The sequence below is a fragment of the Erinaceus europaeus genome, chromosome 12, assembly GCF_950295315.1.
Source record: "Erinaceus europaeus chromosome 12, mEriEur2.1, whole genome shotgun sequence".
Lineage (NCBI taxonomy): Eukaryota > Metazoa > Chordata > Mammalia > Eulipotyphla > Erinaceidae > Erinaceus > Erinaceus europaeus.
This window is the reverse complement of record NC_080173.1, coordinates 62,358,593-62,385,883: the sequence shown is the minus strand read 5'-3', so window position 1 is coordinate 62,385,883 and position 27,291 is coordinate 62,358,593. Positions and strand designations below refer to the sequence as shown.

The 27,291-nt window shown below is 41.1% G+C and overlaps 1 protein-coding gene across 1 annotated transcript in view; it reads left to right on the top strand.

The window, feature by feature from the left end:
* The window catches only part of COIL (coilin), a 35,344-nt gene extending 11,131 nt beyond the window's left edge, over positions 1-24,213 (top strand). The window contains exons 4-7 of the mRNA XM_016189818.2: positions 35-82; positions 6,272-6,341; positions 10,425-10,513; positions 24,062-24,213. Of these exons, the coding sequence (XP_016045304.1) occupies positions 35-82; positions 6,272-6,341; positions 10,425-10,513; positions 24,062-24,154 (300 nt within the window). The 3' untranslated portion in view covers positions 24,155-24,213. The remainder of the gene's footprint in view (positions 1-34; positions 83-6,271; positions 6,342-10,424; positions 10,514-24,061) is intronic.
* The last annotated feature ends 3,078 nt before the right edge of the window (positions 24,214-27,291 follow it).

Genomic DNA, 27,291 nt, shown 5'->3' with positions numbered 1-27,291 from the left:
TATGTGGATTTTTTTTTTTTCTTTTCTTTTTTAGCTTTTGGAACTAACATCCAATTACTCTCCTGATGTCTCTGAGTACAAGGTAAGGCTGTAATAATTGTCGTTATATTAAAGTGTAGCATAAAGAATCACTGTGAAATCCCCTAGTGTAAAGTTCATTACACCTAGAAAGGATATAGGATAAGAATGGAAAGCTTGGGGGTCGGGCAGTAGTGCAGCGGGTTAAGTGCACATGGTGCAAAGCTCAAGGACTGGCATAAGAATCCTGGTTTGAGCCCCCGGCTCCCCACCTGCAGGGGGTCACTTCACAGGCAGTGAAGCAGGTCTGCAGGTGTCTTTCTTTCTCTCCCCCTCTGTCTTCTTCTCTCTCCATTTCTCTTTGTCCTATCCAACAACAATGACATCAGTAGCAACAATGATAATAACCACAACAATGATGTGATAACAACCAGAACAACAAGGGCAACAAAAGGGGGAAAAATAGCCTCCAGGAGAAGTGAATCCCTTTTGTTGCCCTTGTTTTGGTTATTATCACCTCTCTAGGGTGACTTTTTTTGATAGAGAATCAGAGATAGAGAGAGAGAAGGAAAGATACTACACCACCAAACTTCCTCTACAGTGTGATGGAGGTTAGACTCAAACCTGGGTCACGTGCATGACAAAATAGAAGCACTGCTGAAGTGAGATATGGCAGTGTGGGTTTATTTCACTTTATTTGTTTTTTCTTTTTTTGTCATCTCAGGGCTGCACTGCTTTGGGATTACTTTTTCAGATACGAATAGATAGAAAAGGCAAAATCGGGGGTTGGGCAGTGGCACAGTGTGTTAAGCACACGTGGCGCGAAGCACAGTTCAAGCCCCCGGCTCCCCACCTGCAGGGGAGTCGCTTCACAGGCCTGCAGGTATCTATCTTTCTCTCTCCCTTCTGTCCCCCACCCCCTGTCTTCCCCTCCTCTCTCCATTTCTCTGTCCTATCCAACAACGAACAACATCAACAACAGCAATAATAACCACGATAAGGCTACAACAACAAGGGCAACAAAAGGGGGAAAATATGGCCTCCAAGAGCAGTGGATTCATGGTGCAGGCACTGAGCCCCAGCAATAACCCTGGAGGCAAAAGAAAAGACGAAAATCACAGCACTGACGTTTCCTCAATACAGTGGGGGCTGGGCTCAAAACTGGGTCTTACACAGGGAAAGCAGCACAATATCCAAGTACTATTTTGTGCTATTTTTCTGGTCCCTTTGTTTATTTATCTTATGTTATTTATAAAATAAAAATATCAGGGATTGGGCAGTAGTGCAGCAGGTTACGCGCATATGGGGGGGCAAAGCGCAAGGACCAGTGTGAGGATCCCGGTTCCAGCCTGTAGGGGGGTTGCTTCGCAAGCAGTGAAGCAGGTCTGCAGGTGTCTTTCTTTCCCCCTCTCTGTCTTCCCGTCTTCTCTTCATTTCTCTGATCTCTCCAACAACAATGACATCAGTAACAATAATAACCACAACAGCGATAAAACAACAGGGCAACAAAGGGAAAAAAACATAGCCTCCAGGAGCAGTGGATTCATGGTGCAGGCACTGAGCCCCAGTAATAATCCAGGAGGCAAAAAAAATAAAAATATCAGTAGGTCAAGAGAGGTACAACTCTACACAATTCCAACTATCCCCTCCCTTGAAAGTTTTCCTATTCTTTTCCCCTCCGGGATCATTATGGGGTGCAGGAGGTGGAAGGTCTGACTTCTATAATTGCTTCTCTGCTAAACATGGGCGTTGGTAGGTCAATCCATATTCCCAGCCTGTCTCTCTCTTTCCCTAGTGGGGAAGGGGTCTGGAGAAGTGGGGCATCATCTTAGCATCTGGAACCTGGTGGCTGAAAAAGAGTTAAGATATAAAGCAGAACAAATTGTTGACTAGTCATAAACCTAAAGGCAAGAATATTGCAGATGAAGATTTGGGGTCTCCATTTTGGAAGAAGCTAATAGGTCTATTTTAGGTATATTCCAAGGGGCCCATGACTTTACTAGTTTTTGCCTGAGCCTGACAGCTAACATACAGTGGGCCAAAAGTATTGTCTGGGGAGATGGTATCAGAGTTGGAAAAGGATTTGAAAGCTGGATCAGGGAAGAGAGTAGCTCTTAAATATGGAAAAAGCATATAAGTATTGTTATTATAAACCCCTCATCGATTTGATCTGGGGCCCATATTCAGCACAGGAGCCTGTGTAACCTCTGCATCCTTCTAGATCTGAGCTCGCATTCTGTGGTCATGGCTAGGAACATTTAGGCTGCAGTAATTTCAGGACCCATCTTCCTCAGGTAGTTGAGTATTATTGGCCCAACCTCCCTTCAGGGAATGGATCAATCCCTACCATTGTTGATCTTCATAGAGAGCAAGGTCCTCTAGGGGCCCACAAGCGGTATACTATATTGTTCCTGATTTTTTTATTATATTTATTTATTGCCTTTTTGTTGCCCTTGTTTTTATTGTTGTTGTAGTTGTTGTTACTGATGTCATTGTTAGATAGGACAGAGAAAAATTGAGAGAGGAGGGGAAGAAAGAGAGGGGGAGAAAAAGACAAGACACCTGCAGACCTGCTTAACTGCCTGTGAAGTCTGCAGGTGAGGAGCCGGGGGCTCAAACTGGGATCCTCGGTCCTTTAGCTTTGTGCCAGCTGCGCTTAACCTGCTGTGCTACTGCCCGACTCCCGTTCCTGATTTTTTAAGTCATTTTTTATTTTTAATTTTATAAACTTATTTATCTATTTCCTCCAGGGTTATCTCTGGGGCTCGGTGCCTAAACTATGAATCCACTGCTCCTAGCAGCCATTTTCCCCATTTTGTGGCCCTTATTGTCACCCTTGTTGTTATAGCTGTTGTTGTTGTTGGATAGGACAGAGAGAAATCAAGAGAGGAGGGGAAGACAGAGAGATAGACACCTGCAGACCTGCTTCACTGCCGGTGAAGTGAGCTCCCTGAAGGTGGGGAGCCGGGGGCTCAAACTGGGATCCTTACACATCCCGGTCCTTGCACTTTGCACCATGTGCACTTAATCCGCTGCACTACTGTCTGGCCCCTTAAGTCACTTCTTTATTTTTATTTTGTAATGGAAATATTGATAAGACCATAGGCTAAAAGGGGTACAATTCCACCAGAACTCCATATCCCATCCCCTCTCTTGAAAACTTTCCTATTCTTTTTTTGTTTGTTTTGTTTATTTTAATTTATTTTTATTTATTATTAGATAGAGACAAATAAATTGAGGGGGTGGAGATAGCAGAGGGAAAGAGATAGAGAGACTCCTGCAGCCCTGCATCACCATTTCTGAAGCTTTCCTCCTGCAGGTGGGGACCACAGGCTTGAACCTGGGTCCTTGTGCATGGTACTGTGTGTACTTAATCAGGTGCCACTGCCTGGCCCCCAGCTTTCCTATTCTTTATCCCACTGGGAGCATGGACCCAGGATCATTATGGGGTGCAGAGGGTGGAAGGTCTGTGGTCTGGGAGGTGGCGCAGTGGATAAAGCACTGAATTCTCAACCATGAGGTCCCGAGTTCGATCCCCGGCAGCACATGTACCAGAGTGATGTCTGGTTCTTTCCTCCTATCTTTCATGGTGGGGTCATCTGCCCAGGGAAGTCAGGTTGGCATCATGGTAGCATCTGTAACCTGTTGGCTGAAAAAGAGTATAAGATATAAAGTAAAATAAATTGTTGACTAGTCATGAACCTAAAGGCAAGAATATTGTTGATGGAGATTTGGGGTCTCCATTTTGGAAGAAACTAATAGGTCTATTTTGGGTATATTCCAAGGGGCTAGTGACTTTACTGGTTTTTGCTTGAGTTTGATAGCTAACATGCAGGTGGACCGAAGGTATTGTCTGGGGGAGATGGTGTCATAGTTGGAAAAAGGACTAGAAAGTTGCATCAGGGAAGAGAGTAGCTCCCAAATCTGGGGAAAGTGTTGTTAACTATAAACCCCATTGATTTGATCTGGGGCCCATATTCAGCACAGGGGCCTATGTAACCTCTGCATCCCTGTAGGTCTGAGCTTGAATTCTGTGTTCACAGCTAGGAACATTCCGGGCTGTACTACTGTCAGGACCCATCTTCCTTGGGTGGTAGAATATGTTGCCCAACCTCCCTTGGGATAATGGAACAGTCCCTACCATTGTTGATCCACATTGAGGTCAAGGTCCTATAGGGACCCACAAAGGGGTCCATTATGCTATTCCTGATGAAGATGACCAGTGACAGTGGTGAGAGGGATCTGTTAGAGGTCTAGGCCCATCCTGTCTGTGTGGGAATCCCAGGATTCCCTGACTAGGACCCCAGGTGATGGGGTGGCCTGGTAGTGACTAAAGAGTCGTGATTAAAGTATGCCAGTCTCTTGCCCTTATTCAGCTTTTGTAGTCCTTTGTCTGACAAGGTTAGCTTTGGAATGATTGAGGGACATGTAATAGGTAGATGAGGAGGGTATCGAAGTCTTAGATAGAAACTATTTGATTAGGTACTTTGTGGTGTCTTTTTTAGATCTTTATATTTGCTTGCTGCACTTATTGACTCACTGCAAACTATTGTGCACTTTTGCTTTAAGGTATATGTTTTCCCCTCACTTATGGATACATGTACATCTGCCCTATCTCATGGACCCTGGTCTATATCTAGGTTTTGAGGCTTTGTTAGGAAGTGCACCAAGAAGAGCACTGCTCCACTCTGGCTTGGGGTGGTGCTGAGGATTGAACTTGGAACCTTTGGTGCCTTAGGCATAACCATTATGCTATCTCCCCAGCCCAGTCATTTTTTTTTTTTTTCTGATTAGGTACATAGATGCATGGTTTTAAAATGAAATAATGATAAATACCTCTTAGCTGGAAAATGTTATTATTTTTATCCCAAGAGTCTATTTTTGTGTATTACTACTGTTTTGATATAACATAGTTATTATTATTATTATTATAAGATTTTACTTACTTATTCATGAAGAAGGTCAGCAGAGAAAGAAAAAGAACCAGATATCACTCTGGTACATGTGCTGGCAGGGATTGAAATCGGGACCCCATGCTTGACAATACAATGCTTTATCCACTGCACTACCTCCCAGACCACTAATATGGTTTATTTTGCACTATCAGATAATTAACCACAAATAATCCACAACTATTATCCTTAAAATTTGCTCACTTGACATCTGTGGCATGAAGTTGTTTTTTTCAAAAATGCATATTAAATGCATGTTATTATCTTGAAAACCTGCTTGCTTATTTTATTTTCCACCATTTTTATAACATTTTTGAAATTTAAGAGTGAAAATTGGACCAAGGTGATAGCTCAGCCTGCTAGATCAACAACTTGCTCATGGCCCAAAAAGCCACAAGTTTAATCCTGGCACCACCTTGCCAGAACTGAGGAGTGCTCTGACCCTTTCTTTCAATCAATCAATCATTCAATAAATATTTTGTCAGTAATGGAAATCATCCCATGTTTTTGTTTTGGCTGCATATGCTGTCATCCAGCTTTCTCACCTGTCTACTTCATTAAGCTTGTTTTCAAATGTTAAATCTCTCTTCAAAGACTATAGTCTCCTTGGCCCCTTTGTGCCCAGGAAATTTTAATTTATGGAGGTGACTGAGTGATGACATGAAGAAGTCAATGCCATTGGAAAAAAGAATTTACTTCATTAAGCTTGTTTTCAAATGTTAAATATCTCTTCAAAGACTATAGTCTCCTTGGCCCCTTTGTGCCTAGGAAATTTTAATTTATGGAGGTGATTGAGTGATGACATGAAGTCAATGCCATTGAAAAAAGAATTTACTGTTTCCATTTCTCTAGAGGAGGGGGAATACCATGGCACATGGTACACAGGAGAAAGCAGCCAAGTAAGTAGTCCAGAGGCAGAAATAGGAGTGAGAAGAAAGCCAAGACCAGAGCCTATATTGGAGTTTCTTCGGGATAGGCAAGATAGGGTGGGAGAAACAGGTTAGGATTGGGTCACTGGAATAACTAGCAGATTTTGGGCTGTAAGGACTGTCCTTCATGGTTGGCACCTGACTGACTGACTGATTGACATAGGGTAAGGTCAATCAGGGGAAAATACTGCTTTGATGTTGGGGGAGGGTGTTTATTTTCCTTTGTGTTGATTTATTTCATTTTTTAAAACTGAGATAAAATTCACCTAAGGCAAAATTCTCCATTTTAGTCGTTTTAACATATTTAATTGAGTGACTTGAGTATTATGTTTCCCATAATGGACTTCTGACTTGAACTTTTATTTTTGAAAGGAAGGAAAAATATTAAGCCACAATCCAGAGACCCAGCAAGTAGATATAGAGATTCTTTCATCCTTACCTGGTGAGTCTTCTAGAACAGAATTTGAGATTTTAGACACTTGTTATCTACATTGGTCTCTAAATAGCTTCTACTCACAGGAGCTGACTGCTTCATCGTTCTTCATGATTATCTGGCATTCTCCACTCCTACAAGGCCTGTGCTCCCACTAGTGGACTTGTGTACCTGCTAAGAGTTTTTGGATTTGCTTGCTCCTAAAAATCATTAAGCTAGTTGTTCTTATTACTGTAATTCATAGAAATTGTGTGAAATTTGATTACAAAAAAATGGTTTCTGTGGAATCAAAGTTAAGTGCTTCTCATGCATGTTATTAAAAATTGATTTATTTAATTATGTGTGGGTGGATCAACCATAAAAGACTGGAAAGAATTTGGTTGAAACCTAGAGAAATTCTATACTTACATTACCATGCTGGTTTTGGTATTTCTTTATAGTTTATTTGATAGAGACAGTCAGAAATTGAGAAGGAAAGGGGAGATAGAGAAGGAGAGAGGCAAAGAGACATCTGCAGTCCTGCTTCACCACTCGTGAAGCTTTCCCCCTACAGGTGAGGAAACAGGGCTCGAACCTGAGTCTGTGTGTACTGTATGTGTGCGCTCAACCAGGTGCGCCACCACTCATTCCCCTAGTTTTTGTATTCTTACACCACTTAACCCCTCAAAATTTGAAATTGGAGATAATATATTAGTTGTTGGACTCAGCTCTCTTTCAAAATAAAATTGGCAAACACTTGTATTTTAAGTCAAAATAAAATTTATAAGGTGGATGTAGTGGTCCAGGAGGCACCACATTAAATAGTATTGGACTCTCAAGCATGAGGTCCTGAGTTCAATTTCTGGCAGCACACATACCAGAATGAGGCTCTGGTGTACTCTTTCTCTCATTTAATTAATTAATTAATTTGTGAGGGGGATAGGAGAGAGAAAACCAGATCTATGTTCGATAGATAATTGGTAGTAATTACAACGGATTAGAGCTAATAGCAATACAGGTAGTTCTCACTTTGCATGGTTCAGATAGACATGAACTTCATTTACCATGGTTCAGTTAAATAACAACAATCTCCCAACATTTGCTATGTTAGCTCTTAATTCTGAATAATACTATGAAAGCACTGGTAGCTATTGGACCTGAATAGCACTGGATAAGTAGTAGATAGCTATCATAATCAGTCATCAATCACATTACCTCTTCCCAAATCTGGTCATTATTGGATACTTGTGCATATGTTACTCAGTCTGCACATCCTCGGAGTTTGTATTTGTGCCATCTTCTTGTTTCTCAGTCATAAACCCATCTAACAATTTACGAAAATGAAATTGAAATTGGGGAAATGCCTAACAATAACAAAACTACCACAAAAAGCTAAAAAGCGATAGCAGTTAGGAAACTAGGGAAATTCTGCACTTATTTTGCCTTATTGGTTTTTGCATTCTTGTATCAATTAAACCAAATTGTAATATCCAGTTTCTGTTTAAGTGAAATTGGAAAAGAAATAACTTATTGTAGGGATGTTGGCATTGTAGTGTATGTGGTTACTGCTATAAATGAGGAAATTAAATTGCTTGAGATGAAAGCAATGATGATGTCTCAGAAATGACATCAACAAAGCCTTCAAAAAATGCAAAAAAGAAACTCACAGCTGACTCAGGGGTCAGGCAATAGCGCAGCGGGTTAAGCACACATGGTGCAAAGCGCAAGGACCAGCTCAAGGATCCTAGTTCGAGCCCCGGCTCCCCACCTGCAGGGGAGTCGCTTCACAAGCCATGAAGCAGGTCTTTAGGTGTCTGGCTTTCTTGACTCCTCTCTGTCTTCCCCTCCTCTCTTGATTTTTCTCTTTCCTATCCAACAACGATATCAATAACAACAACAATAATAACTACAACAATGATAAAACAACAAGGACAACAACAAAAGGAATAAAGTACCTCCAGGAACAGTGGATTTGTGGTGCAGGCACCGAGCCCCAGCAATAACCCTGGAGGCAGAAAAACAAAACAAAACAAAAAAACTGATTCAAACTTAGAAAGTATGACAATTCTATAAGGCATAAAAAATCCTATATTGTTAATTTATATGATAAAGATGAAAACTGTTGAAACTACTCATGATGAATTTCTTAAAAAGAATAAAATACTCTAGTTCCTGGTGTTTCTAATGTTTTACATTACAGTATATTACATAAATCTTAGTTTTGCTGGGTTTCTTTCATTTCTTTTAAAAAAATTTTTAATTACCTTTATTTATTGGATAGAGACTGCCAGAAATTGAGAAGGAAGGGGAAGATAGGTAGAGAGAGAGCGCCAGGCAGTGGTGCACCAAGTTAAGCACTCACATTACAGTACTCAAGGACCCAGGTTTAAGCCCCCAGTTCCCACTTGCAGGGGGAAAGCTTTGCGAGTGGTGAAGCAGTGTTACAAGTATCTCTTTCTCTCTCCCTCTCTATCATCCCCTTCCTCTCGATTTTTGGTTGTCTATCCAATAAATAAAGATGATAATTTTAAAAAAAAAAAAACAGAAAGAGAGGGAGAGAGACAGAAAGACACTCGCAGCCCTGCTTCATCACTCAAATAGCTTTTCCCCTGCAGGTGGGGACTGGAGCTTGAACCTGGGTCCTTGCATACTATGTATAACATGCGCTCAACCTGGTGTGCCACCGCTCAGTCCCCTTTTTTTCATTTCTTCATGCATTAAGTGGTTTTAGTGTTTTGACAAATATATTTAAAGATCATGAGACACTCATAAATTTTTGCGCTGATTATTAATATTGTTTTCCATGATTTTAGTCTATGCAGCTTTTTTTTTTTTTTTTTTTAGGATTTTACTTATTGACATGAGAGAGAAGAAAAAGAAGCAGAGTATCACTCTGGCACAGGAGGTTTAACTGAGTACTTCATACTCCCAAGCCCAAAGCTCTAGTCATTGTGCCACTTCCAGGGCTGCAACACAGTTATTTAAAATATATATAATTATTATTATTTACCAGAGCACTGCTTAGTTCTGGCTATGGTGGTGTGGGGGATTGAACCTGGGACTTTAGAGCCTCAGGCATGAGAGACTCTGCATAACCATTATATTATCTATTCTTGACTTTTATTTATTGGATAGAGAAAGAGAATTCAAGAGGAAAGGGGCAAGTAGAGAGGGAAAGAGAGGCATTTGCAGCACTGCTCCAATGTTTTCAAAACACCCCCCCATTACCCCCCACCCCCGTGCAGGAGGGGACTCAGGTTTGAAGCCAGTCCTTGCATCTGATATGTGTATGCTCAACTGGGTGTGCCACCACCCAGCCCATACACAGTCTTTTTTTTTTTTTTTTTTGCCTCCAGGGTTATTTGCTGGGGCTCTGTGCCTACACTACGAATCCACTACTCCTGGAGGCTATTTTTCCCCATTTTTGTTGCCCTTGTTGTTGTTGTCATTATTGTTATTATTGCCATTGATGATGTTGTTGGATAGGACAGAGAAATCGAGAGAGGAGGAGAGAAAGATAGACACTTGAAGACCTGCTTCAGTACTTGTGAGGTGACCCCCCCCTGCAGGTGGGGAGCCAGGGGCTCAAACCGGGGTTCTTACGCCGGTCCTTGCATTTTGCGCCATATGTACTTAACCCGTTGCACTACCACCCGACCCCCACACAGTCATTTTTATAGTTCTATACTACTATGCAAAGCAAGAACTACCTGTATTAGTAAGTAATGTGCATGTATAATTTTTGAAGACCGAACAAGATAGAGGAAATCTACAAAGTTAATATTACCTCCCCTTGTTTAAAAATATCATTTATCTTTTGGGATTATCTTATGATTCCACATTTGTTTTCCCAGGAGTACTAGTGACAGTTTATTAAATGTAGTTTCTTCTCATGACGGAAAAGATCTCTCCTAAATGGCCAAGAAGTTCCTGTCTGCTGCTGGAGGGTTTTTTTAGTGTGTCGGGTTACTGAGTACTCTGTGTATATACTCAGTATCCACATGAAGGGACAATTCGTTGTTGTTTTTCTTGTGATGTAAATTCTTTGTAGAGCAACATTTTTAAGTACCAGGAAATGACTTACTGTGTCTCCTTCCTACCATCTGATTTCAGCCTTGAAAGAACCTGGGAAATTTGATCTAGTTTATCACAACGAAAATGGAGCTGAGGTCGTAGAGTATGCTGTGACGCAGGAGAAGACGGTAGGTTTCCTTCTTTTCTTGGGATTGCTTAGTCCTCCATTCTCTCCTGACTGGTACTGGCAGTCTGGATAGTGACATTATGGCTTCCTGAATACCTTTGTTAAAACCATAGAAGATCTAGGTACTGGGGAATTCTGGCTTGCCTGTAGGTAGGCTGCCATCTTGAATCTCAAGGAATCCAAATGATAGAAGTATAAATAATAAACTATTGCTTAGGAGTATAGCATTGCATTAGGTCATAGTTATATAAGGGATTCAGTAGAAAAGCATTGCATGCTTTTAAGACTTTTTATTGGCATAGTCATTCAGAAAAGTACATATGCATAGCTGGAATGATTTTCATGAATATTCATATCCACATAACCAGATCCAGAAATAGATCATCATTCTTCCTGGAAATTCTCCCCACCCATTTCTCCTTGGAGTCACTACCACCCTCCAAATGCTGCCACGGTTCTCACTTTATTATAACAAACAGTTTCAAAGACTAGCATGAAACACTGATTTTAGTCTATGGACTTTCTTTAAATCTTTAAATTGCCATTTTAGGAAATACAGTTGATCCTTGGACAGAATGGCTTTGAACTTTAAGGGTGGGTGGAGGTAGACAGCATAATGATTATGCAGAGACTCATGCCTGAGGCTCCAAAGTCCCAGGTTCAATCCCCCCCTGCACCATAAACCAGAGCTGAGCAGTGCTCTGATTAAGAAAAAACTTTATGGGGCCAGGCGGTGGCGCACCTGGTTAAGCACACACATTACAGTGCACAAGGACCGGGGTTCGAGCCCCTGGTCCCCAACTGCAGGGGGAAAGCTTCACAAGTGGTGAAGCAGGGCTGCAGGTGTCTCTCTGTCTCCCTTTCTATCTCCCTTCCCCTCTCAATTTCTCTCTGTCTCTATACAATAATAAATAAATAAATAAAACAAAAAAATTTTAAAAAAAGAAAAAACTTTAGGGGGGCTGGGTGGTGGTGCACCTGACTGTGTGTACATGTTACAGTGCACAAGGACCCAGGTTCAAGCCCCCAGTCCCCATCTGCAGGGGGAAAACTTTGCAAGTGGTGAAGCAGGACTACAATTGTCTCTCTGTCTCTCTCCTCTATCTCCCCCATCTCGTTTTTTTTTTTTTTAATTTCTTTATTGGGGAATTTGCCGCCGACCACCCAACTGGGGGCTCAGCAGGCCGATCCAGGGAGAATGAGACTTATAGGTGGGAGGTGGATTTGGCGCGACAGACAACACTGAGACACATGAGTTTCAATGTTGCTGCAATCTTTTACTGATATAGAGATTTTTTTTATAATAGCATAACAAAGAAGCATAAATCAAAAGCTGGCCAAGTCAGTTGACCACAAAGTACGCAGGGTACATTTTTTATAAGTAACACAGACAGGAGGAACTGAAGGCATACAACTACCAGCAAAACGAAAGCACAGCCATACTGTTCTTTCATGGGTTATTAACCACATCCCTTTGGTTTCAGACAAAAGTCAATTTATCAGTAAGAACTAAATGCTTTCACTGCTCTCATTTATCCAAAAGGCTATTTTTTCTCTTTCCAAGCACTGGACCTTAATACCCAGAATAGGGGGGGCACTAGTGGGAACACGGCGCCTTGCTCTGATCTTTATGTCAAGCTCACTTTCTTGTAATCTACCTAAGACAATATGCAGGTGCATTTCAGGGTTGCTATGTAACATGTTTCTTGGGAAAGCTAAAGGACCATTGTCTGTATGATTGAATGTAATATTTCTGAGAATAGTGCTCAGTCCTTGCTCAACCTGGATAGCCAAGTCATTGGGGCTTGAAGTGCTGGGATTTACTGTTGTAAGGGGCTTTTCATCCAGTGGGGTCTCATCTGGAATGTCCAGACTAGACTTGGGGGGTTGCACTGTAAGCGTCTCCGGAGTCTCCTGGACATTCCCTGGGTGGCCTGCATAAAGCATGATAAACAACAACAGTAAGCTTTCAGAAGCGAAACCAAGTCCACCTAGCCCTCCAAGGCCTTTCCGCCAACCGGGAGACCCAGGGATCCGTCCACACAAATATCTAGGCTTCTGTCCACCACCTATCTTGGGTACGGTCTTCCGTACAGGAGCTTGTCCGGTTCCCTAACCAGGTCACCCGCACTGTTTTGTCACACCGCGGTCGTGGCCTGCCTATCTGGCCAGACAGGTGTGGCAGTTCCCGGTTTTTTGTTTTTAAGACGGAATTTTTTTAGGTCTTTTTGGGTGGTTTTGATGGCCAATAGGAGAGCTCTGAAAAGACAAGGAAACACCATGAAAACCACTATGATTATTATTAGGGCAACAGCTGTCACTATTGTATAATGTCACCAAGTGAAAGGATTGAGAGCAGAGACATTTTTATAGAGCTGTTGAGCTAGGGATTTGAATCTAAAATCATTTAAATGAGCAGTGCTGGTAGCAGTGATATAATCTTGTACCTTTTGAAAATCATGAGTTAAATCATTATCTTTTTAGATTTTTAGTAAATGTGTTTTTGTCTTATTTTAATTTTTTGTATCATTATATTTAGCTGGGGTGACACAAATGTATTTAAAGGAGACGTGACACTTTGTTGTCATTTTAGCTTTTATGTTAGCTATATCTTGTCTCAGGGCTATAACCACTATGAGTTGTTTGAAATGGGGCAGACTGAGAAGAAAGAGCGTTTTGCCATCAAAATGTTAAAGGGATATCTAACACATGTCTTAGCTCTTATTGGCTCAGGGTGTGTAGCTTTTGATTTGGTCTATAAAATCATATCTGTTGTAGCAGCCAATCTGAACAGATCTATTTGTATTAAGGAGGAACCGTCGGTGTTTTTAGTTATCTAAACAGGTTTTACAAAGCCTGTTGTAAAAAATTTATGAATAACTTTGTCTTTGGAGTTATAATTATTAAACTTTTTATTATTATTTTTAAAATAACCAGCTTGATTATAATTAGGAGATGAGACCGAAAAGTCTCATACTGTAGTGTTAGTTTTTGTAACCACATAGGGGATTTTTTTTTTTTGGAATCTATACGAGAGCCAATTAGGGGTCTGATCATCATATATCTACTGAGAGTCTTGATTTTTATATTTATGTAGACAGTCAGTGATGGGTAATGTCTCTGTGGTATTTTGTAGTCTCATTTTTTGTATATCATCTCAAAGTTTTAATCTGTAATTTTTAAACCAACCTTTTTTTAGGTGTTGGTTTTTTTACAGACTTTGGGGCGTCAGTCACAAAGGTCTTATATGTCACTGGTAAGCAACCAGAGATTGAGAAGCCTAAGAGGCTGAAGCATATAGGGGCGGAGTCTGCTCTGCCCTCGTAAGTTAATGTGGAAGACTTTATTGGGCCCACAGAGAATATTGGAGTTTTTTCTAGAATATCAGACACATTAGTCATAACTTTTATATGTTCTCTTTTTTGTCACGTAACGGGATGAATTAATGGAGGTTTTGGAACATATGTCCAATATGAATCACCTTGTGTTGGAACTGTTGAAAGTAAAAGCATGTAAGCAAGGAAAATATTAGCCATAGAAGGGGGTTTTTCTTTTTCATGTACTGTCTGTGTGGCCACTTGGATCACCGCTGTATCTGGCTCATGGTTGGGAGCGATCTCGCCATCGGCTGTGGCGTCAGTGTGTACCTCTGTAGTTTTTTTTGTAGCTGTTTCATCTTTTTTTGGTTTTGGTTGGGGCGTCGCGACGTGTCTGATGAGTCGATCTGGGATTCAGATGGGAGATTTTCTATCTTGTGGAAAGACACAAGCATACCCTCGCCCTGAAGTTATAAGAGGGTCTGGCCTTTTTTACAGTCTTGTAAGCTGATCTTTTTATTTTATTAAGGGTTTGGGATTATCTTGGGAAGGATTTCAATGTCTTTCTATTTTTGACTGGCCTGTGTCATTGAGATTTAAATGGTTAAGAGTAAACAAGGCATGAGACAAAACATGGTGGGGGGTTAAATAAAGGCTGGCTTTTCGTAATTTTTTTATCTATGTTTTTACATCTTGATGAGTTTTTTTAATTATAGCCTGTCTCTGAGGATTATATGGTATCTTTGTCACATGTCGAATTTTTTAGGTATTGTAGAATTTGGCAAACGGTTTGGAAATGTAGGCCGGACCATTATTTGTTTTTACCCTCAGAGGCTGTCTAAGGACGGCCATGGCCGCAACCATGTGTTGAATAACATCTTTTACAGCTTTTTTAGTCTTAGCGGTGGCTAGCACAGCATGTGAGAAGGTATCAACACATATGTGTACATAGCACAGCCTCTCAAATTTTGGAACATGAGTAACATCTATTTGTCATAAGTGATTTGGCTTTAGCCCTCTGGGATTTACTCTCATTTTATGTACTTGTCTAGCGGGCGGACAAGCCCCACAGGTCTGCACAATGTGCCTGGCTTGTTTTTTAGTAATTTTAAATTGATATCTTAAGGCATTAGCATTTTGATGATGTAAAGCATGACTGTCTTCAGCCTCTTGTATAGTGAGGCAAAGGTTGGCCCTTGTGAAGTGGTCAGCCATGGCATTGCCAAAAGCCAAGGCCCCTGGCAAATTTGTATGTCTTTTAATGTGCCCTATAAAAAACTTATGTTTTTTTTGTAGGATTAAATCTTGGATTATTTTTAACTGTTTTTTGATAGTTGACTTACCCGTGATGAGGGCAGTTTTAATAGTGGGAAAGAGGCTCACTATATATTTAGAATCGGTGTAAAGGTTAAATGTCTGGGGGAAGTGTCGAAAGGCTAGCGTGACAGCCGCCAGTTTCGTCTGCTGAGCAGATGTCTTTTTTGTGTGGGATATTATAGGGGGTTCTCCTTCAGTCTAGACAACCGCTACTCTATTACTAGAACTATCAGTAAAAATAGTTTGTGTTTTTGTAAGCGGTTCTATGGAACACTGCTGGGGAAAAATCAATGTTGTTTTTTTTATAAATTTTATTATAGGGTGTTTGGGCAGATGATATTTAATCTGTCTTGTATATCTCATCAAGGCCAAACTTCAATCATCACTTTTTTGTAACAATTGTTCAAATTGTAACCTAGAGTAAGGAATTACTATTTTTTGTATATCTCTTTTAAATATTTTTTTTGATCTTGTCTTTTTCTTGACTATCAATTGGGCTACCAGGCTCGGATATGAGATGAGACCTTTTGATGGAGAGTGGGGCAGATGGACCCATTTTAGCAGAGCATCTTGTCACAGGCATCTTGTGGGTGTATAAGCAGTTTTCATTATGAGCAATGTCTAAGGTATGGCGTAATTTACTTGATGCAGTCTAGCTTGTTTTAGCCTTTTTTCTACCAATTGTAGTGCAGCTGTGGCCTCAGGGGTCAGCTGTCTTTTTGACTTAGGATGTGAATCTCCATGTAATATATCAAATAGGGGGCTTAATTTTTTGGTTGTGATTTTTAAATATGGTCTAACCCAATTAATGTTTTTCAGCAATTTTTGGAAGTCATTTAAAGTATTTAATTTGTCCCTACGAATGTGGGCATGCTGAGACGTTAAATATCTTTTATGTATCTTGTGTCTCAAATACTGAATTGGTCTATTTTTTTGTATCTTGTCTGGGGCTAGACTTAGCCCAAACTTTTTTAGAGACACAGTCATTTTTCTTAATATTTGTCTAGCCTGATTAATGTCTTCATGCCCAATCAAAATATCGTCTATAAAATGTATGATATATGTCTCTGGATATCTATGTCTAAGGGGGGACACAGCCATATCTACAAATTTTTGGCACAACGTAGGACTGTTTTTTATGTCTTGAGGCAACACCTGTCATTTATATCTTTTACAAGGCTCTTTATGATTAACTGAGGGAACAGAGAATGCAAACCTTTTACAATCTATGGGATTTAATTTGATAGTAAAGAAACAATCTTGCAAGTCTATAACTATAATATGATAATTTTTAGGAATAGCCACAGGAGAAGGAAGCCCCGGCTGCAGGGCTCTCATGTCTTTTATAGTGGCATTAACTGTTCTTAAGTCTTGTAGCAATCTCTATTTGTCTGATTTTTTTTTAATTACAAAAACCGGTGTATTTTAAGGACTATTGTTTTTTTTTAAATGTCTCTTATCTACTTGTTTTTTTACAATTTGTTGTATGGCTTTTATTTTTTCTATGGTGAGGGGCCATTGATTTTGCCATACGGGTTCAGATGACTTTTATGGAATGCTATCTGCATATAAATTATCAATGGCCCCTATGAAAAATATTGGTCTTCTACATTGTCAGTGGTCAGGGCGAGATTTAAGTCTTGCATAATGTCTCGCCCCCACAAAGAAAAAGGCAATGAGGGAATTACATAGGGCTGTATATGTCCTGTCTTTTTTTCATGTCTCTAGGGAATGATCTCAGAGCTTTTGGCCACATTAGCTGTCATCTCTAGACCCATTAAGGTTGAATCTGTTTTGATGACTGGCCATGCCTGAGGCCAGTCTTTTCTTGTTATACAGGTTTTATCTGCTCTTGTATCTAACAACCCTTTTATAGGTTTTCTCTGAATGTGTATTTCAAGAAACGGCCTTGCTGTAGTAATTTCTTGAGTCTATGCCACAACGTCAGAGGAGCCAAACTGCCCCTCTCTGGACTGCATCAAAATTGGATTGGGCAAATTTACATAGGGGAGCAATATGATCTGTGCAATCTTTTGTCTTTTTCTGATGATTACAGCCTCTCTCAGGGCTCTACACAAAATTTTTATATCATCCCGGGTATCTGCGTCTATCACTCCTGGTATGACTTCTACACCTTTGTCTTTTCCAGAGCTTCTGCCTAAAATCAACCCAAACAGCCCTGATGGTAAGGAGCCCTTAACCCAAGTCTCTATTACCACTATTCCATCCAGGGGTGACAACACATAGTCCTTCTGTGCTGCGAGATCAAGCCCTGCACTACCCGGGGTGGCTCGAGGAATGTCATGAATAGTTTTAGAGGGGGGCTCAATCTGTGTCTCTGTGTCTGGACATTCTGTCTCTTTTGGATCTTCTCTTGGCGTGGGGCTGAGAGGCAGCCCCTCAATTAGTTTTTTGTCTCTGTTTTCTTTAAAGTGGTCCCATCTTTGTGGAACTTTGACCTGCATTTATTTTTCCAATGTCTCCCTTTATTACATCGGGGACATATTCCTGGTGCCACACCCTTACTGGCCGACTCTCTGTTCTGGCCTTTATTGGGACATGCTGCTCTTTTATGACCAGGCTTACCGCAACCAAAGCAGTTCAGGTCTTTGTCTGACCGCCCACCCCCATAAGTAGTCTTGATAAATTTGGTAATGGGGGTACGATGCATTGCAGCTGCATATGCCATTCTCTGTACCACCGCAGGTGAGGCATCAGCACAGGCTCGTATGTAATCCTGTAGGGACCCTGTCCTACGTATGGGACGAATTAGGTCCCGACACAGCTGATTGGCATTTTTCCAAGCCAATTGCTTTAATAATATGGCTGTCCCTTCACTTTGGGGCATCATCTTATTTATGGCTTCTTCTAACCTAGCAATAAAACTCTGATAAGGTTCTTCAAGTGACTGCTGGATACCTGCTAAGGCAGTACCTGTTGTTCCCGCAGGTGGAATGGCTCTCCATGCCAAAACAGCATTTGTAGTGATTTTCTTCAATACCTGTTTTGGTATTTTTACTTGTGCCTGCTGTTTTATGAAGTCTCCTGTACCCAACATCATGTCCATTGTGGGAGATTTACCTCTCCTGCCTGATATGCTCTTTTTTACTGAGTCTTTACATCTTTCTTCATAATCAGTGCGCCACAAAACATAATCTCCTGGGCTAAGCACCGATCTGGCTGTTTGATGCCAGTCACTCGGGGTTAGCCATTGGCTAGCCACCAAATCTACCAGTTGCAATGTAAACGGCGCGGACGGCCCTGAGGCTTTGACGGCCGCTTGCAACTCTTTTATGGTTTTCAATGCCAATGGTTCCCATTCAGCTTCCCCTCCGTCCTCATTAAAATCAAGGGCAACAACAGGGAAACTGAAAGTAAGATCACCTGTCCTGCGAGCCTCCTGAACAGCAGCCTGAAACCCGACAGGAGGAAGTAGCTTCCTTCGTGGTTTAGGTACGGGTGGCTGTTTACTTTTTCTGGGTAATGGGACCATCGCCACCACCTCATGATCTTTCTCATCAGGATAATGTTGGTCATTATATTCCTGTTCTTCCTCAGCTAGATCATCCCAATCATCAAACACCTCAGTGTAAAGTGGCGCGGTGGGGTGCTTGCCCTTTTCTTCCTTTCCCAGAACCGTCCCGTACCTGTTTTCACCTTCTGAGTCAATTAGTGGCTGACCCTCTTCGAGGGACATTACTTCCTCTGCAAGGAGTTCCAAGTCTGACTTTTCTGTCAATGCGTCCCTGATTTGTAACCATATAGGAAACATCTGTTTGGGCACAGGAGTATCCTCATGCACAGTGGCATACCTTTTTAAGTCTTTCCCAAGTCTTTTCCAATCTGGGAGAGTCAATGTTCCCTCCTGTGGAAACCAGGGGGCCGCCTTCATCATATATTCATAAAATTCTGCGGCAGTGTCTTCTGACACTCGGAGCCCACGCTCTAACAGCATGTGCCGCAATACTGAGAGGAACATACGTTTTCCCTTTGATCCTGACAATCCCATACTGTTAATGATTACCTGCCCTTAACCAAATACTTCTGGCGGGTCTGCAGCACCCTCCGGCAGGAACCGATCCCCTCCTGACAATATACTCACCTGTCTTCAAGTCCCTGTTCAAGGCGCCAGGTGCCGCCGACCACCCAACTGGGGGCTCAGCAGGCCGATCCAGAGAGAATGAGACTTATAGGTGGGAGGTGGATTTGGCGCGACAGACAACACTGAGACACATGAGTTTCAATGTTGCTGCAATCTTTTACTGATAATAGAGATTTTTTTTATAATAACATAACAAAAAAGCATAAATCAAAAGCTGGCCAAGTCAGTTGACCACAAAGTACGCAGGGTACATTTTTTATAAGTAACACAGACAAGAGAAACTGAAGGCATACAACTACCAACAAAACGAAAGCACAGCCATACTGTTCTTTCATGGGTTATTAACCACATCCCTTTGGTTTCAGACAAAAGTCAATTTATCAGTAAGAACTAAATGCTTTCACTGCTCTCATTTATCCAAAAGGCTATTTTTTCTCTTTCCAAGCACTGGACCTTAATACCCAGAATAGGGGGGGCACTAGTGAGAACACGGCGCCTTGCTCTGATCTTTATGTCAAGCTCACTTTCTTGTAATCTACCTAAGACAATATGCAGGTACATTTCAGGGTTGCTATGTAACATGTTTCTTGGGAAAGCTAAAAGACCATTGTCTGTATGATTGAATGTAATATTTCTGAAAATAGTGCTCAGTCCTTGCTCAACCTAGATAGCCAAGTCATTGGGGCTTGAAGTGCTGAGATTTACTGTTGTAAGGGGCTTTTCATCCAGTGGGGTCTCATCTGGAATGTCCAGACTAGACTTGGGGGGTTGCACTATAAGCGTCTCCGGAGTCTCCTGGACATTCCCTGGGTGGCCTACATAAAACATGATAAACAACAACAGTAAGCTTTCAGAAGCGAAACCAAGTCCACCTAGCCCTCCAAGGCCTTTCCGCCAACCGAGAGACCCAGAGATCCGTCCACACAAATATCTAGGCTTCTGTCCACCACCTATCTTGGGTACGGTCTTCCATACAGGAGCTTGTAAGGCCCCTGTCCGGTTCCCTAACCAGGTCACCCGCACTGTTTTGTCACACCGCGGTCGTGGCCTGCCTATCTGGCCAGACAGGTGTGACAGGAATTAATGTTTTACATTCAACATCTTATCTCAATTTCTGACCATCTCTATCTAATAAATAAAGATAATAGAAAAATAATTTAAAAAAGAAAAAACTAGGGGTCTGTGTGCATGCAGTTTTTCTTTTCCTTTTCTTTTTTTTTTACTCATTATTTATTTATTATTGGATAGATAGAGACAGAGAAATTGAGAGGGGAAGGAGAAGTAGAGAGGAAGAGAGACAGAGAAACACCTACAGCCCTGCTTCACCACTTGTGAAACTCCCCCCCCCCCAGTGCACAAGGACCTGGGTTTGAACCCCTAGTCCCCACCTGAAGGGGGAAAGCTTCACAAGTGGTGAGGCAATGCTGCAGGGGTCTCTCTGTCTCTCCTCTACCAATCCCTTCTCCCTCGATTTCTGGCTGTCTTTATCCAATAAATAAATAAATAAAGATTTGAAAAAAAGGAGAAGAAGAAGGAGAAGAAGAAGAAGAGTGGTCCGGGAGGTGGTGCAGTGGATAAAGCATTGGATTCTCAAGCATGAGGTCCCGAGTTTGGTCCCTGGCAGCACATGTACCAGAGTGATGTCTGGTTCTTTCTCTCCTCCTCGCTCTCTCTCATGAATAAATAAATAAAAAAAAGAAGAAGAGTAGGTGCTTCTGATTCTCACCTTGTTCAAGGGTCAGCTGTGATGGTCTAGACCTTTTAGGCAGTCAGACATTCAGACTTTATAGCAGTGACTAGTACTAAAATAGGTAGAATTTAGGAAGCCAGGTGGTGGTGCAGTGGGTTAAGAGCACACGGGCCAGCATCAGAATCCCAGTTCTAGCGCCCAGCTCCCACCTGCAGGGGTGTCTCTTCACAAGCGGTGAAGCAGGTCTGCAGGTGTCTGTCTTTCTCCCAAGGACCGGAGTAAGGATCTCGGTTCGAGCCCCCAGCTCCCCACCTGCAGGGGTGTCGCTTCACAAGCGGTGAAGCAGGTCTGCAGGTGTCTTTCTCTCCCCCTCTCTGTCTTCCTCTCTTCTCTCGATTTCTCTCTGTCCTATCCAACAACAACAACCACCACGATAAACAGCAAGGGCAACAAAAGGGAAATCTTTTTTAAATTTGAAAAATAGGTAGAATTTATATTTAAGAGGATTATTTATTTATTTATTTATTTATTTAAAAAAGGAGACATTAACAAAACCATAGGATAGGAGAGGTACAACTCCACACAGTTCCCACCACCAGATCTCTATATCCCATCCACTCCTCTGATAGCTTTCCCATTCTTTATCCCTCTGGGAGTATAGACCCAGGGTCATTGTGGGTTGCAGAAGGTGGAAGGTCTGGCTTCTATAATTGCTTCCCCGCTGAACATGGGCATTGACTGGTCGGTCCATACTCTCAGTCTGCCTTTCTCTTTCCCTAGTTCTTCTTCTAGCGTTTGCCCTTCTTCCGTAGCCAGTCAACAGCGTCAGGTTGAGCCTGATGTAAAGTTTTGAGACCTCCTTTGAATCTGGAGAGGTGGCAGTAGTAGGGTGGGTCTTTGGGGAAGCGGAGCTCCAGGACATATTGGTGGGGGCCTCCGTCTAGGGAAGTCTGGTCAGCATCCTGCTGGCCTCTGGAACCTGGTGGCTGAAAAGAGAGTTAACATACAAAGCCAACTCAGCTGTAAAAAATGGTGACTTCACCGTTTTCAGCCGATCTTGGATGGACCTTGAAAAAATCGTGTTGAGTGAAATAAGTCAGAAACAGAAGGATGAATATGGGATGAACTCACTCTCAGGCTGAAACTGAAAAACAAGATCAGAAAAGAAAACACAAGTAGAACCTGAAATGGAATTTGCGTATCACACCAAAGTAAAAGATCCGGGGTGGGGGTGGGGGTGGAGGTGGGTGGGTGGGGAGAATACAGGTCCAAGAAGGATGACAGAGGACCTAGTGGGGGTTGTACTGTTATATGGGAAACTGGGGAATGTTATGCATGTACAAACAATTGTACTTACTGTTGAATGTAAAACATTAATTCCCCAATAAAAAAAAATCAGAAAAAAACCATACAAAGCCAAACAAATTGTTGAACAATTATGGACCTAAAGGCTGGAATAGTGCAGATGAAGTGTTGGGGGTTACTCACTACAGACTATTGTGTACTTTTGCTTTCAGGTATATATTTTGCCCTAGTTTATGGATACATGTGAACATATGCTCTATCTCAGGGGACCTGGTCTATATCTAGGTTTTGGGACTTTGTTAGAAAGTGAACCACCTGGAATGGAATTAGAGAATAATACTATGAAAGGAAAGGTCTCACCTGAGTAATGAAGCTGAAGGGTTGTCATTCCACACCTGAAGTCTCTGGACACAGTCTGAAGTGAAGCATGCTGGGGTGGCACTCATTGCGTTAATTAGGTTGTATATAAGAGGATTCTACCTCTGAAGTGTCTATATTTAAAATATGGGTGTTATTGGGAGTCGAGCGGTAGCACAGCAGGTTAAATAAGCACACATGGTGCATAGTGCAAAGACCAGCAGAAGGATCCTGGTTTGAGCCCGGGCTCCCCTCCTTACAGGCAGTGAAGCAGGTCTGCAGGTGTCTATCTTTCTCTCCCCCTCTCTATCTTTCCCTCCTCTCTATATTTCTCTCTGTCCTATCCAACAAGGACGACATCAGTAACAACTATAACAACAATGAAAAACAACAAGGGCAACAAAAGGGAATAAATAAATAAATATTTTTAAAAAATAATATGGGTGTTATTATGTAAGCTTCAGTATTATAAATATATGCTTTATCTGAAATGTAAACTTGTAGAAACCTCAAGCCAAACTGTATTTTATCTCTGATTTTATTTAGTTATTTAGTTAGTTATATCAGAGCACTGCTCAGCTCTGCCATGGTGGTACTGGGGATTGAACCTGGGACATCCTTTTCCATGACCATTATGCTATATCCCTAGCCCTTTTTTTTTAGTCTCACACACACACACCACCACCACCACCCCACAATATTGCTCAATTCTGGCTTATGGTGGGGCTAGGGATTAAATCGGGGAATCTCACAGCTTCAAGCATGACTGTCTTTTGCTTAACCATTTATGATGTCTCCCCAGCCTGTATTTTATCTTTAAGATAGATGACACTCTTGGTATTTATTCACAAAATACATTTTTTAGGGTCTGTGTTAGGATCAACAAATATCTCCTATGCATCTTTATTTGTAAGATATGCATTTCCACTTTGTTATTGAAATGTATACTTGAAAAGTAATAGGAAGAGTTAAACCTTGGAGTTTTTCCTCTTTTATCAAACAGAAGCCTGAAGTAGAACCTTTAATTACCTGCTTTTGTGATACTAGATACCCTTCACTAATCATTCATATGAGCGAGTATTAGAGCTTTTCTATTTCTTGAATAGTTCTATATTTTTAGAGCTACAGAGTTGCATAAAGGGTTACTGCAGTCTAGTGATGACCTTCTGGACCACCGTTACTTCCCACCTGTCTACAGAGGTTTCCTTCCTACCCTTTTATGGCCAGCAGCCCCTTGCCCCCAAAATCCTGATCTGAATTCAAAGAAAGATGAAATATGTTTAGTGTAGAGTCTAGGTGAACAAGTCCTCTATTTTTATGAACTCGGCTACTAAAAACCAATTTATTTCAGCTCTTCAATTATTCTGGATAAGTCAAAATTTGCTTAACTGGTTGATTTTTAACAAATATGACCTCCCAATTAAATCTCTAAACTGAGTGTTTTGTATTTTTTTTCCTTAGATCACTGTTTTTTGGAGAGAATTAATTGATCCAAGATTGATTGTTGAATCTTCGAACAACATACCAAGTACAGAGCATGCCTCCACCTCATAGTTTATAAATGTCTTATTTGTGAAAGTGACTCTAACCTGAACTGTTTTTTAAAAAGACAAGATTTGAAAGTTGTATGCTTTTTTGTTGTTGTTATTGTTGTTACTGTTATCTTCACTTTGCTTCACAGGAAAAAAAAAATCTACCTCATTTGAAATAACATGGGTATTGCTTTCATAGACATTTTAGGTTTGCCTTTGTCAACACAACTGAAAACATAACATTCCCTGCAGGGATTGCTATATGTCAACATGTATGGTTTCTTCTTTTTTATTTTTGACCATCAAGTAGCCACCGTGAGTAGGAGTTAATAATAACAAGCATAAGAAAGTGCTGCTTATCTTATCTCAAGTGATTTTTTTTTTAAATTACTAAGTAACATTTAAAAACATTGAAGCATGTTACTTGACCCAATTTTTTAAAACATTTGAGCTGTTCCATTAACTGTGGAGCACCTTATAAATTTCAAGTATTATATACTTGTAATTGTTAATAATTAACAATTAGTTAAGTTTGTTGCAGGAAAAATGAACTAAGGAATCCTTTCACATTTTTCTCAACATTAAAATTAAGGATTCTCAGGGCCCTGTATAAAGCAGTGAAATTAAGACCTTGTATGTATGTGTACCTGAGGAAGAACCATTATTTCAGTTGGGTGAGAGGATTCACTATGAACTCAGACCAGGGAACAAGTCTTGTTAAAAAATTCCTAGCACCTGGCTGAATGGTGGAGAGAGGATCTTGAACAGAAATTTCCTTTTCTGTAATTATTCCACACAAAGCTAAAGTGGCTAAATATATACTGTAAAATATGCTTTCTTATAACAAAAGATCAGATCCTCCTTCAGCTTTGAAAATTTTTAAATAAAATCATATTGAACTAAAACTCTCTGAGTCTCCATTTTTAAGGTAAGATGATTGTCTTACCCTACAATTATCCAAGAGATAAAATTTTTCTGGAATAAGAGTTGCTTTGACTAAAGAGTCTGGTGTTGCAAAGCTTAGTCTAATAAAGTTCATTAGATCTTGGAGCTGTTCAGCCAATGAATGTGCTTCCCACTTAGAACTGCTGTGACATTGATTATGTATCAAAATGTAGATTTATTCATTTGGGCTAAGATCCTGGGTCCATGCTCCCAAAAGGATAAAGAATAGGGAAGATATCAAGGGAGGGGACTGGATATGGAGCTCTGGGGGAGTGAGCATTGTGTGGAAATATACCCCATCTTATCCTGTAGTCTTGTCAGTATTTCCATTTTATAGATAAATTTAAAAAAAAGTATTGCCTCAGAGTGAGATGAGCATGAATGACAGGATCTTGGCACTAGAATAGGATCTTGTATAGCACAAGAAAAACAAAGTTGCTAATGAATGTCAATAGGTCCATGAAAAGATGCTCATCATCACTAACCAGGAAAATGTAAGTCAAAAACAGAAGGAGCTATTGCCTGTCAGGATGACTATAATCAAGAAGATAAGAGTCCCACCAGCACTGACAACGCATATATCATATACCTGAGCAATTCTGTGGACTTTCTTTCATAAAATTAAAAGTTCACTGTCAGGGCCAGGCATTAGCACACCCAGTTAAGTGCACATGTTACCATGCACAAGGACCCAGGTTTGAGCCCCCGCTCCCCACTACAGGGAGGAAGCCTCACAAGTGGTGAAGCAAGTACTACAGTTGTCTTTTTCTCTACTTTCCTATCTCCCTACTCCCCTCTCAGTTTCTCTCTGTCCTACTGAATTTAAAAAAAAAAGGCCACCAGGAGCAGTAGATTTGTAGTACAGATGCCAAGCCCCAGTGATAACCATGGTGGCAATAAGTAAACAAATAAATAATTAATTAATTAAAAACATTATTTGAATAGACTTTTTTTCTTTATTGGGGGATTAATGATTTACAGTCAACAGGAAAATATAGTAGCTTGTATTAAAACTTTAAAAAAATATATTCCCTTTTGTTGCCCTTGTTTTATTGTTGTAGTTATTATTGTTGTTGTTGTTGCTGGATAAGACAGAGAGAAATGGAGAGAGAAGGGGAAGACAGAGGATGAGAGAAAGATAGACACCTGCAGACCTGCTTCACCGCTTGTGAAGAGACTCCCCTGCAGGTGGGGAGCCGGGGCTTGAACCGGGATCCTTATGCCAGTCCTTGTGCTTTGTGCTTTTAACCCGCTGTGCTACTGCCTGACTCCCAAAACTTTTTTTAAGTTCGCTGTTTAAATAAATGAAGTTACAGTTAGCGTCAGCTCTTTAAACAATCTAGGTTTACTGCTGAGAATGTAACCACTGTGAGATTATCCTCTTGCCCATGTCCCAAATGAGTCAAGAAAGAAATTAAGAAATTAAATTGATTGGGGGACTTCCAGAGGCGGAGCTACGAGCAGCAGCAGATCTGTTTCTCTCCTCTCCTCTCCCGGATCACTAGGAATACCAAAGGAGACCACCTGGGACTGAAACAAGATAAGACTAGAACTACTACAGGAACCCACCAAATCACCGGTGAGTGCAAACACACGTGGCCTAGGGAGAGACTAAGTGGCTGGTAACAGTCGACGGTCTGTCAGTTGAGACACCACCTCCAGTCTGTTCTACCAACAAGGGGACAGCTGAAGGGAGGAGAGGACTCCCCGGAGACTCACCAAGTGCAACCCTGAGTCTCCATTGCTACTGCCCTCAGAATCTGTAGCAGCAGCAGGGAGGGACACCGTGGACAGAGATCTAACCAGGAAATTCAGGAGAAGACCTATACCTCGGTGGCATAGCTGTAGGGCTGTGAAAGTCTCTTTGCATAAACACCGGACTATCTCTGCCACACCCTGCCTCATCTCTTGATCAGGAGTCGGTGATTAAGTTAAGAAGCCTACTTATAGTTAGAAGCCCTACTTATAGTTAGAAGCCCTCATGCTCCCATAGCCTACAGAGAAGAAAAAAAAAAATTAAAAAGAGGCTTTTAAAAAAATCACTGAGCTCCAACTCAGGGATTAAAATACTATTGAAACAACTGTTAACTTCCACTACAGTGAACCCTTTAATTACCTTAATTAGACACAAGTCAATCCAGGAAATAGTGATCAGTAATTTGAAAAGTACTGATAAAGGGAACTCATAATATATAAAATGGGTAAACCAATAAG